Source organism: Podarcis vaucheri (assembly GCF_965113315.1).
Source record: "Podarcis vaucheri genome assembly, chromosome: 3".
NCBI lineage: Eukaryota > Metazoa > Chordata > Lepidosauria > Squamata > Lacertidae > Podarcis > Podarcis vaucheri.
In genome coordinates, this window is record NC_138761.1 from 67405769 (window position 1) to 67419568 (window position 13800).

Below are 13800 nucleotides of genomic sequence, written 5' to 3' on the forward strand. Positions count from 1 at the left end.
GATTCATCTCCAGATCATGAGCCACTACAATGCCTACCTGGCTGATGCTCCAGCAACACAGTGATTCCTGATTTGTTATAAGGATCTAAATTACTGTACTTAAGCAAGCAAACCAGGATGTTCAATTAGGAACCAGTTTTTTGTTTTGTTTTTTTGGCAGCTGCTAATGAAGAAGGTAGCGTATCAACCATTCCTGCTCATTGTAAATGTAATTACCCCATATTTATGCATAGTACTTGTTGATGAGATCTTGTAAGCTTATGCTAATATGGTCTGTAATTTGTTACCTCTAGAAATCACTCTCTGTGTGCCTTCTGGTCATTATCGTGAAACATGATAAATGATCTCGCCCATGAGGTGTAAATGAAAATGAAATGGATAATTGGATGCTATGTCTAAAATGTGGCTGGAATAGTTTTTTGCAATTATAATTAATTTCCCCCCTCTTCTGGTTTGAAATAAGGTGCTTTGCTATGTATCAGTGACCTTTAATCATCTTGGCTTTTGTATTGTTTGAGAATAATTTTTCAACAGATGGAACAAGGCACACTCAGAATAGTTCACTTAAATCCTTTTCAAACAGTTTCAAATATTTGGCTGTTTAATAATTCACAGGAAACCACTAATCATGACTTTCCTAGCGTAGTTTATAAAAATAGTACATTTATGAGCACTTTGCTGCTGCATCTATTATACTCTGTTAAACTATAGTTGGTCAGTTATTTATAGGGTCAGTGCAAATACATTGCTAGTGGGCCATGTATATGGGTAGGAGAATGGCAATGAATTGTCCAATGTAACCCACACAATATTTCATATATTGGGTTAAGAGCATACCCAAGTTCGTATTAACATATGTGCAGATGTAATGCCAAACCATAGCTAGAAGTGGGGTTGGTGGCAGTGTATAGTCCTCTAGTACTTTGTTGTTGTTATTTAGTCGTTTAGTCGTGTCCGACTCTTCGTGACCCCATGGACCAGAGCACGCCAGGCACTCCTGTCTTCCACTGCCTCCCGCAGCTTGGTCAAACTCATGCTGGTAGCTTCGAGTACTTCTAGTACTTTTACCTATCCCTTATTATTGAATAGTGGCTGGATAGATAGATGATAGATAGATAGATAGATATAGATAGATGATAGATAGAATGCCCTCATAATATAATTCTCTAGGCAACCTACAATAAATTAAATTTAAAGCAGGACTAAAAACATAACAATTATGCCTTCAAATGCCACAGTAAAATTCTTAACCAGCAAGAAAGACTAAAAGAAAAACCATGGTTAATGATTGGCTAATATTGCATCTGCATACCAGCCCATGGAATGCTCATGATTTGTTGTAGATTGCCATGACTACAGCTGTGAATATTGTCCATCTCTGTAAACAAAGCAAAATGTATTCTGTAGGAGAAACTTGTGTTATGTCCTGATATATCAATATTTATATATAATTTATGGGTTTTATCCAAGAAAGAATTGGCTTATCTGTGTGACCCTTTTCCATTTTCCCGAAAAGCTTATCAATAATTCAGACCAAATGAATTATGAGAACCATAGGGTTAGAATACTTACCACTGGGAAATCCATTTATGCTGACTGTGGGAACAAAGGCTGACAATGAAGCAAAATATTAGCACTGGTTTGGCCTTCTGGTTTTTGGAATAGTATAGCAATTGTAATTCAGTAGCATTGTTAGTATTTTATTATACTAAACTTAGAAGAAAGGTGACCAAGTGTTCATGGAACACCAGTTTCCTTGTGTTTTATGTGTTTTATGGGCATATCCAAATATTCCCTTACCATCCAGAGAGCATAATACAGATTGCTTGAGGCCAGAAACTGTGAAAACAGAGAGAAAATACTGACCCCTGTAATGCAGAGGATGTTTGCCTTAGTTTGCTTTGGTTTGGTGTCAAATCAGGTTGATCACATTCTGCTAAAGAAGGAGAAGGAGAAGGAGAAATAATTTTGATTGTGAAATACTGTAATATAAATAAGCTTGCTTCTTTGAAGTTGGAAATTTGGTTGCAAGACAAATGAAAATTATTCTAGCTCTGTCACCCTGGTTTATTGCCAGATCTTTAGGCTTCATTATTATGGAGACACTTCAACAGTCTCCATAATAACGCAGTCTGAGACTGCGTTAGAAATTTCTGCACCCATTGGAGTGGCTCAAGTTGGTTCTAGCCCTGCCCCTGCTCCACAACCTCTTTAAGTGCTTCTGCTTAGCTGGGATGTGTTCCTGAACTGTGTTAATGCCTCTTGCTTTTCTGGACGAAGGTTGAAGATGTGCATGTATAGAAACTGCTGCTTTAAATTGGCTGTAGCAAAGGCAAGAGTTGCATCTTTTGCTCCACCCATTCTTTGTCTCTGACCTCACCTTACCTCTGGCTCCCACCACCACTGGCCTGTGCGTGCGCACGCGCCCACCCACCCACCCGATTGTTGCGTGGTAGAGAGTAGATTGCAATGATTCCTGACTCTCAATTGTTAAATAATGGCAGCAACAAAAGGACCCCTCTCAAATTATCATCAAATTATCCTCAAATTATACTACTGAAATGAAAAAATCTGGGAGAGGTAACCAGAAGTGGTGGTGACAGGGTTGCTTGGAAGGACAGTGAACTCAAAAACAAACACCTGGCCTCAGAATTCTTCAATTCTTAGTGTGTATGTTTTGCACTTAAGCTGAAGTGAATGGTTGCTTTATTTAAATAAGAAGGTCACATGTGCAATGGACACGAAGCGAATTCTGCTTTTAACTTCTGCTGACAGTGCCTAGTTCTAAAGGACTGATCCTTTTTTATTATATAAGGACAGATTGTAAAATGATTGCAGTGGTGTTTCAAATTGAGGTGAATAAAATGCCACGGTGATGCACAGGTTGTGAAATTCAATATGCAGGAGTTAGCAGTTTCTGCTGCAAAATCATTCTTCGTAGTTCAGCATGCCAGGCAGTCAGGAGACATTGAGTCACTAAGATTAAACGCTCCCAGCTATACAGTTGTGTATGACTTTTGTATGTTATACATAAAGTTGGCATGTTAAGTGGGAGCTTCCATGACTGCACTGAACTATGGTAAACACACACACACACACACACACACACACACACACACACACCCCTCTCTGATTTTTTTTAAAGTTTATAATTTTTTGAGAATACAACTTCAAAAAATCAATAGGATGTACAAATCTAAGGAAAACAAAAAACCACAACTGACTCAGAATGCTGAATTTTGATTGTTGCTGGGAACAGTTAGAAGTCCCAGAGGTTGCAGTCCTAAGTTCGTCTACCTGAGATGTGTGAGACCTGCTGGCGAAGAGTGGGTAATACACTTAAAAATGATAATAATTCCAAGTCATGACTTAACACTAAGTTGATGAGCACATCTCTCCTCTTCCTGTGTGGCTGGGGAGGCGAATTTGCAAAGAATTCTGGCTTGTCATTGTCATGCAAACCAGGAATCCTGGCTTACAGCAAATCTGACCAGTTTTAAAAGCAAGCCCACTTCAAGCCATAAGTTATGATGGTGGCTTGTTTAACTAACTGCAGTTTAGTGTAACCCAATATTCCTGGCTTTGTAACAAGTAAAACTAATTTCCACAGAAGTTTGCTTCCTGGCTGTGCAAGGGGAAGAAGGAATGGGTGAGACCAGATCTTTGATCTTTGCATCTAATCCACAGAGTGCCAAATGTTGGTTTAGTATTACATGTAAACGCAGCCAATACTTGTTCATTGTTATCTCTGGCTTCTTGCCCAGTTTTGGTATCATGCCTTGTACTTAACTCGCACATGGAATCAGTTCCAAAAAGATGTGATCAAAGTCTTGGGGTTTCTGGGGGCTGTGCTGGATTTCCATAGGTCCCAGTCTATGACTGAGCACTGACGTAAACACAGACACTGCAAGTCTGCTTTCATGATTCAGCTGTTAAACAGTTATACCACTCTTATCCATCAGGCCCCTTGTATCCACACCTTCCTTCCCCTGGTCATATTTGTTGCCACCTGCAGGTGATAAAAGTTTCCTAAGTGTCCTGCAGTTGGGAGACAGAATCTACACATCTTCTACCTCAGACACTTAGTTGTGAAATATTTAATTAACATGGCAGGGGGAAAATGCAGAGGAGACACTGCTAAGCAGTTGAGAAGAGGCAGGACTGAGGGGCTGCCAATCTCGGTATGGCTGAACAAAAGTAGTGTGAGGAGAATGCTGTTGTGCGCAGGTCCTGTTTGTGGGTTTGGCATCTGATTGGTCACTATAAGAACAAGATGTTGGACTCGATAGGCCTTTGACCAGATCCAAGAGGACTCTTCTTTTTTAATCGTATAGATCTTTATTGAATTTTAACATAAAAATTGACAGAATAAAACGTAAAACAGGTAATTTAGAAACAAACCCCACCCCAGCTGGGCTCTTCTTATGCTTTCTGTTTCCAGTCGGAATGATTTTGTGTGCTGCAAAGGCTCTGCTTTTTGCCGTCTGCAGCCACGTGGCTTACACAATATGCTATCAACAAATCAAAGAGCAAGCTATTGAGAGTGTCTGTGTACATGCTTGGTAGCATTCTCCTTTGCGTCTGAATGAGAGCCTGTACTGCATAATACATATTGTAACAGAAATGAAAAGAGTCACAAAGTCTTGCTGGTTCTCTGGAGAAATTGTTGAAAAATCTGCAGATCTGGATGAATGGAGTTAACAAATCCCGTAAAGCGGTCGTCCACCTTTAAAGGGAAACACTTGGTTGATGTTAAAACAAGAACAGTTATTCTCTAGTAGACTATAGCACATGGCCCTTTTTATATTACCATTTTAGACAGGGTGCTGATTTGGGAACTTAATTTTTGGAGTGTTTTGTGAAGGGAGTTTCCCAATAGAGTGCCCAGTGGGGTGTCAGGAGCAAAGGACAGAAATCCACGTTGCCCTATTTTTTTTATCTTTGTGCTGAGCTCCTGGGATCACAAGGGTGCTTAGTGACTTCAAAATGAACAGGCTGGCTGTTGATTAACTGCCCTGGTCAGTAGCGTACAGTCCTTACATTAATAAGGAATGTGATCTGGTAGGAAAGAGCTTAAACCAGTGTGTTGGGAGAAAGCCCAGTTAAATCCTATCTCTCTTTTAACAGAGCTGCATCCTGGGGTACCCTTTCTGTCAGTTTTCTCTGGACCTCCTTAGATTAACTGCGATCTCAATCACTCTGTGCGTTTACAGACAGAGACACCCAGTGTTTGTGATTGTGACTGTATGCTTGTGTTTTGAATAGGATCCCATAATCCAGAGACTACTGTAGCAGATCTCCCACCTTCAACGTTAGCCCCATCCAACCATGGACAGGGAATGTGAAAAGTGGGGTGAGCAAGCTAGCTCTGTCCCTGCCCTATTGCCCTCCAGAGAGTCCCCACCCCCATGTTTTCTTTCCAGATTGCTATGACACCTGAGTATACTTTGTTTCTAAATTGATGGTACTGCTTGCAAAATGTGATACAGAATTAGTGTTGGCTACTTCATGTCTTCCATAGTACTGTGATCTCAAATGTCCTTTTTGGGGGTACAAGAGTCAACATGCTGGACAATTCCAGGCTGCCTTTAAGGTGCCATATGTCTCTTTGCTGTCATTTTATATGCAAGTGCAGTTTTATCCCCCCCCAGTAGATGATCCCAGTGTTTCCACAAGCTTGTAAGTGACATTTACTTCTGATGCTAACCACATTAACTATGGAATAAACACCATTTGGTTGTGGAAATATATACAATAGTTTAACAGTAAAAATGAACAAAGATCCACATGCTAGCTGCACCATGAGCGTATTGTTTATTAAAAGAATAAAGGTTGCTACATACCAGAATCAGCCCCAGTAGATGCCCACATACCAGTGCCAATGCCAGCACTAGCTGCCCCACTTTTGGTTCCGGATTAAACAGTGTGGAAGCAAACTTTTTTTTAAAAAAAAAAAATCATCACAGGAGAAAAAATTGTGATGCAGTTTTCCTAGTAGAAGGAATCCCCAGATTCTATGAATCTAAATTCAAAACAAACTAATTCTTCATAAGATTTCCCCCTCCAATGCACAATGTATATTTAAAGCTAATTTGGACCTCCAACTGAATCTAATCTCAATGATGAAGCTAGCATTCATGATGACAGTTCATTTGCTGTGAAATTAAGATGTTAAATGTCAAGCTTATGAAGGTCAATCACATTAAGAACAAACACTAAACTGTGCAGAACACCATTCCACCAGCTCTGCTAGTGTGGAATTTTATTTTGAAATAGAGTTAAAAATGCAGGCAACATCTGATTCTCGAGAGGAGTTTTATAACTGATACAGAGGCTCACTTTAGGCGTTTTTCCCACTGATTCCTAATTGGGGATGCCCTCAACCTTTGACTTCAAAGAACAGGATACTATGTTTAGAAAAATATACTTCAATTAACAGCATGCTTGTTGTGGATTAAACTATGCATTCATAAGGCTAATATATCACTGCATAATACATTTTTCTTAGGTTGGAGGCACAAAGAATATTTTTATATTAGCATATACATTTTGGTTTTAGGCTCTTGAAGACAAGGAGATGTTTATAAAGTCTCTGCATGTTTCAGTAAATTATGCATGAATTTTAATCAGTTATTAAATGAACCAGTAATTGTTGAGTGGCATTATTAATATTCTTCATAACACAATACTCTATCAGAGCCAGAGGTGTGGTGTAACTAAGAATCCCAAAAGTACACTAAATGACAACTGAAGCATGCAGTCCCAATATACCAGATAAACTTTTCTGATGTTACCTAATTAAGTTTCCTATTAATGGTTCTCATTCCTTATTCTACAACCCGAGCTATCAAATATTCCCCAATTATAATTTCAAAATTACAGAGTTTACTTTCCTATTGCAAGTAACCTGAAACTTTTTGCATCTTTAAACAGAAGTTAGTGGGCAAAGTCTGAGGCTGTTAGACATTGGGTTTATATCGCACCGTTTTCATACGTATATTCCATGACAGCTTTATATGTATATAGCCTCTAGCAACTCTTAATTTAAGGAGACAGAAGGGGCTCATCTTTTAGCTTGCTATCCCATTGCTATGACTCACAAGGTTGATTAACAAGCTCTAGCGGATTATCTCAGCAAATCCCAATTCAATTTCTGAAATTATATTTTTGCAAAGTATTGCACGATAGTAGATAGTAGAATGTGGACCTACCACACAGTGTCGTAGCTAGAGCTGGACCGTCAGGCCAGAGTCCAGAGTCCTGCACCCCAGGGTGTCCCCAGAGAGCAGCAGTGGCCAACAGGCCAGGACAATAGCACCTAGGCTGGTGGGCACGCCAAGATCACTAAGACTGGTTGCCGCCGCATTCATTCATTCATTGCATTTCTATTCCACCTTTTTCCTTCATGGAGCTCAATGTGGCCTATACATGGTTCTCCCCTTCCTCATTTAATCTCCATGACAACAATGTGATGTAGGTTCCCTACCCCGATGTACATCTGCAGAGCAAGAAATGACAAGAAAGAGGAAAAGCCTGCAAAGGGGAAGGTATTGAATCAAGTGGCAGGGGATGGTCGCTTACCAGGATTTATTTATGAGTAAACATTATAGAAAGATCACAGGTGTGAGGAAAACAATGGCTGTAGAGCACTGTATTAAGTGTTGTATGGAACTACTGTTTTAATTGTGCGTTAGATAGGACTGAAGGACCCCAGAGTATGGAAGAAGCAACCAGAGTTGGTCGGTTTCCCTTTTCTAGTGTAACACCCACTTTTGGTTGGAACAGATAGGATCGGGGGGTCCTCTACCCTCTACAACAGCATTCCAATATTGCTTCCATGCATTGCTCACTTAGAGCTGGAGAGGGGCAAGGACAAAGGAGGGCATTGGCTCCCTCAGTTGTATCCTCTTTGCCAACCCTGTTGGGAGAAAAAAATAACTAAAGAAGAGCAGGTGGTAGCCATTCCATCTAGACGTGAAAAAATGCTGCTTCCTGAGAAAGTGTGTGCTTATTGTTCAGCTTGTTTATTTGTCCAAATATGTTTGTCCAAAGTTATGACACAACACAATTGCTTTTTATTCAGTAGATGAAAGCAGAGTGGTAGGTGTTTTTAATTATGATTCTGAAAGATCTATTCAAATAATAAGCAAATAAAACCATTCCAACAATATAAGCCAATCATTAGGAGATCACAGAGTCCTGGAGAAGGGAATAGAATGATTGGTAAATTTCACTTTCTCACTTTCTCTCATTTTTCCGATCCTTAAAATGCATCAGCATCTAAGTGCTATTTTTGCATCCAATAACCCCCAATATAATGCATTTTTGTATATTATTTTCTCTGGCACAAGACACTACATTGCAAAATTCGCAAAAGAATTTTGAAGAATGGTTGCTTTTCATTTTGCATATTGTTTCAGAAAGTGCACATCTTCACCTGGAGATGACCCTTTATACATTAGGTACCTGGTAACATAGGGTTGTTGGTTTGTTGTTTGGTTGATTTTTTATATAGATATACTATTTATCTTCTCCTCTTTTCACAAAATATATCAAACTAGCTTACAATATAAAATACAATAAGATCAGCCTTCTGGACTTTGATGCAGTAGATGAATTTCATGTGGGGCTTACATCCAGTTGTTCATACAGTAGACACAGAAGGAAGGAGTTATTTAATGTTCCCTAGCGTTTCTTTCAAGAGATTAAACACATGTGGGATATCCTAATAGGTTATTTAGGTTAGATATTTTTCTAGTTGTCTATACAGCTTTTTGGATTTGCTGCGTTGCAATACTGCTGATTGTGAAACCCCCGTGTGCCTTGAATTTAGCATTGATGCCTAATTAACTGAAACAAATTAGCCAAAATATGAGCCATCTGGAATGAAAATGAAGCCTGTGTGTTTATTAGCGGATTCATTTTATTCAGGAAAGTGTGTGTTGCTTTTAATTGCTTCCTGAAGTAAATCACTCCTAGGCAATGCTACTGTAGGCAGAATCTCCATTGTTATAGTTTATTCTCTCTGTTGGTCCCCTAGTACTAAAGGCAATTTAACAGAAGTATTGAAATATATTCCGTTGTTTCATGTTTTTTTATCAGCTGATATTGTTAGTTGTGTGTGTTAAATATTCACATACTTCCTTACATTGCTGTTGTTTACTCATTTAAGATCCAGGCCTTATGCCAATATTTATCTTTCTGACTCAGCTCTTATAATTATGTCTTGCAGAACCACCTCGACCAATAGCACCCCCACAACTGCTTGGAGTTGGACCAACTTACTTGCTGATTCAGTTGAATGCGAATTCCATTATTGGAGATGGGCCGATTATCCTAAAAGAAGTGGAATACCATATGACAACTGGGACCTGGACAGAGACCCATGCTGTAAATGCACCAACTTACAAGCTGTGGCATTTGGACCCAGACACAGAGTATGAAATCCGTGTTCTTCTAACCAGACCTGGAGAAGGTGGCACTGGTCAACCAGGTCCACCACTTATCACCCGGACCAAGTGTGCAGGTATGGCTTGTTCTAGACTCTATTCTGGATTTACTGTAATACGGTACTGCTAAAAACTTAATTTTAGAATGTGCTTTTTTCTTTCTGCAACCCATATGTTTAGATCACCTGTGCTGGCTTTAGAATTCAGCTAAGAATTCAACCAGTAGTAATTTCTCAAAGGGAAGTGGTACCTTTATTCTGTTACAGGGGATTTTCCCCACCCTATGAGAACTAGTGCATGGCTGTAGCTAAGTGTGTATGATGTGGGCCAAGTAGCTGGAGATTTATATACAAGTTGTGCTATGAACTTGCAAGGCGACATTAGCAAACCAGTCACCCTCTCCACCCCCACCCTAATTCACAATGACTTGAATTGAGAGGATTTCTTGTGGAATGGCGTTTCACTTCCTTCTCGACCCTGCTGTGGTCGTCTGTAGCCCCAGAAAAGCAGTTACTGAATAGCTCGGGAACGACGTTTTGGTTTACTTAAGTAGCTTTTACATAAGAAGATCATAGCCAAAACAATTAAAATGTGATTTCAGAGTTCCTTGTCAGAAAAGGGAGTTGCATGGGGGGGAAAGGAGGAAAAGTTTGATTTATTCTTTAAGCATTTAAATAAATAAACTTTAAAAAGGGGATCAAACCTAGGAATTGCATGTGTCAGAGAACATTCTTCAACCCAAGTCTGTTTCTTTGTCAAGCTAGCCTATTGGTTTTTCTTTACCATCTCCTGAGATTGATGAAATCCTGATAAACATACAATTCAGGCTGGGATATATGAGATCACAAGCAGCAGTACTCCATCCTGCAACAGTGGTATCATGTGAAAAGCCCTAGACCTGCAGGAAGACTAGCAACTCTGAGCAACCTTAATGCTGGTGTGGGAAACAGCTACAGCTGGAGTGGAGAACCTCTAACCCTTGGTTCAAATTTGGATGGACTGCCAGTTCCAGTCCCCCACATTTAGCCTTCTATGCCTTTTCCTTCAGATGATACCCACCAGCCCCACACCTGATGTCAGATGTGATGTCAGATATGGAGCTGGTACATGGCTGGATCATCTGGCCATGCACTAATCCCTGCAGAAAGCAGAATTTAAAGCCCCACACCAGCTAATTTGTGAGGAGTTCAGTCCTGCTTAGTTTGGGTGTGCAAACGAGCTGCCTGTGGAGAAATCATTGGCACACCTGAATTTAATAAATAATAATAACAACAACAACAACAACAATAATAAATGTATTTATACCCTGCCCATCTGGCTGGCCTTTCCCAGACACTCTGGGCAGCTCCCAATCAAATATTAAAAACATAATACAGCATTAAACATTAAAAGCTTCCCTAAACAGGGCTGCCTTCAGATGTCTTTTAAAAGTAGGATAGTTGCTTATTGCCTTGACATCTGATGGGAGGGCATTCCACAGGGCAGGCTCCACTACCAAGAAGGCCCTCTACCTGGTTCCCTGTAACCTCACTTCTTGCAGGGAGAGAACTGCCAGAAGGCCCTCGGCGTAGGATCTCAGTGTCCGGGCTGAACGATGGGGGTGGAGACACTCCTTTAGGTATACTGGGCCGAAGCTGTTTAGGGCTTTAAACGTCAGCAGCAACACTTTGAATTGTGCTCGGAAACATATGGGGAGCCAATGTAGGTCTTTCAAGACCAATATATGGTCTCGGCGGCCGCTCCCAGTCACCAGTGTGGCTGCTGCATTCTGGGTTATTTGTAGTTTCTGGGTCACCTTCAAAGGTAGCCCCACGTAGAGCACGTTGCAGTAGTCCAAGCGGGAGATAACTAGAGCATGCACCACTCTGGCGAGACGGTCTGCCGGCAGGTAGGGTCTCAGCCTGCGTACCAGATGGAGCTGGTAGACAGCCACCCTGGACACAGAATTGACCTGCACCTCCATGGACAGCTGTGAGTCCAAAGTGACTTCCAGGCTGTGCACCTGGTCTTTCAGGGGCACAGTTACCCCATTCAGGACCAGGGAGTCCCTGCAGGAAGCAGGGTTGAACTCCCCGCTGGTCAGCTGATGCACCATTTAATTATGATTAGTCTCTATCTCCCCACCCACTCCATTGGACCTACACTGATGGGACAAGCCACTCACCAATCACTCAATGAGATCATGATGTCATATAGCTGACAGGTGGGTGGTCTTGCCCACTTCTCAAAGTTGGTCCTCAGTGTAGGGAAATGAGGCCTTGCTGAACCAAAAAGGTTCTCCACGCCTGAGCTGCGGAATAGGAATCTGTTTTCTCACATTAGTAAAGGTAAAGGTAAAGGTACCCCTGCCCGAACGGGCCAGTCTTGACAGACTCTGGGGTTTGTGCGCCCATCTCACATCTATTGGCCGGGGGCCAGCGCTGTCCGAAGACACTTCCGGGTCACGTGGCCAGCGTGACAACGCTGCTCTGGCGAGCCAGAGCCGCACACGGAACGCCGTTTACCTTCCCGCTGGTAAGCGGTACCTATTTATCTACTTGCCCCCGGGGGTGCTTTCGAACTGCTAGGTGGGCAGGCGCTGGGACCGAGCAGCGGGAGCGCACCCCGCCGCGGGGATTCGAACCGCCGACCTTTCGATCGGCAAGCCCTAGGCGCTGAGGCTTTAGCCCACAGCGCCACCCGCGTCCCTTTTTCTCACATTAGTAGGTGGCCCAAAAAGTAAGAGTGTTGCTGTATCTCCAGCTCATCTCTAAAGTTGCATGAGAACCCAGTGTCAGAGGTGGTCTTATAAATAGAAGAGCAGTGGTTTTGTACAAGCTGCCTTTACAGTTCCATTGCTTGTTAGCAGGAGAAATCTCAACAGCTGTGATGTTACAGATGTTGAGCGTTTTCATGGGTCACTTTAATTGTGTAGCTCACAGCAGCCTCTGTGCCTTTCCTTCCCCCTGGAGTTCACGGATCTCGCCGCAAGTTCCACTTCCAACGTTCACTCTAATTGTGGGGAATCAAAAGCACAAGGCACTTGTGATTCTGCAAGTCACAAAATTAAAGCAACTCATGAACTACCCGAGGATCATTGTTTTTATTTTTATTTTTTTAAATGATATTTATTAAGGTTTCAAAGAAAAAAATTACATAGATAAAAACAAGAGGGGGAAAAAAGACAGAAATAAGAATAAAAGAAAAATACAAAATACAAAAAAATAAAAAACACTTTAAAAAATACATCAATCTTTCCACCTTACATTCATTTCCTTGCTTCCCTGACCTCCTCATACCTCCCTTTTTGTATTCCAATTCAGTTAGTTAATTCAGCAATTTCTTTCCCTCTTTGTTTTTATCTTAATCCTTTAACTTAATATATTATAACTTTGGATTCTCACCTGTTAATAATCCATTTTTACATACACCTTTATAGCATTGCTGCTTAAATCACTTAACTTCATTCTGACATCATTCTAACATTCATTAATTTTGCAATATTTCTGTAAATAATCTTTAAATTACCGAGGATCATTGTTTTTAGTGGAGTAGTCAGTTTGGTGCTCCCCTCGGTAGGTGAGCTATATTTAATTTTGAAAGGTGGAAAAAATAAGAGTTCTTGAAAAAGTTGAGCAGCAACTGTTGCAAACATTCCTGTGCTGAATTTAATAAGCTGTATCTCGGTAAATGGGGACACCTGGTGTTGGTAACACTTTATTTTGAAGATAAAGTGCCTTGAGAATTTCCTACTCTGTGTCTCTGCCCTAGACAAACTACTACCCTGAAATTTGAAATACACAATGTTATTGCTACCCTAGGAATCATGTGTCAACCTTGGATCATATGACACTTGCTGAAATCCACCCGCTGTTAAAGGGTTCTCATTTCTCTTAAATATTTTAGGCATTGGCGCAAACATAAGTAGAAGCTGGAAGTAACTTTTTTGATTGGAGCACTAGAGTTAGAACGGAAAAATAATCATTTTACCTCCATTTTCCATTATGGCATATAGGGGAATGAAGTGCTTTGCTCTGGAAATATTGGTTATTCTTATCTTGAGCCTGCTATGGTTTGACAGACACAATTAAGTATGGTGAAGTTATTGTAATTTTAGAAATCACCAGTATATTATTGATGAATGAGATGTACAAAGTAATGATTGGATTAAATCAAGCTTAAAGGTGTCATCCAATGTCTCATGACTGGACTTAACCTTCTTCTCTATTCCCTGCTCTCCCCCCCCCCCCGGGATTTCTGCTCAGGAAGTTTCCCCAATTCACTGGAGGAGATTTTGAGTGTTCATGGGGGGCTGCAGGTGAAACAATAAGAAAAGGGAAGTCCCATTAGGTCAGCTGAATGTTTCTCTTAC

General features: G+C 40.9%; 1 protein-coding gene across 14 annotated transcripts in view; it reads left to right on the plus strand.

Annotated features, from left to right (window-relative positions):
• Positions 1–13800, plus strand: part of PTPRK (protein tyrosine phosphatase receptor type K) — a 327907-nt gene that overhangs the window by 184255 nt on the left and 129852 nt on the right. For all 14 annotated transcript variants that reach the window (XM_082216025.1, XM_082216024.1, XM_082216026.1 and 11 more), the window contains exon 7: positions 9233–9526. In XM_082216025.1, coding sequence (XP_082072151.1) covers positions 9233–9526 — 294 coding nt within the window. The remainder of the gene's footprint in view (positions 1–9232; positions 9527–13800) is intronic.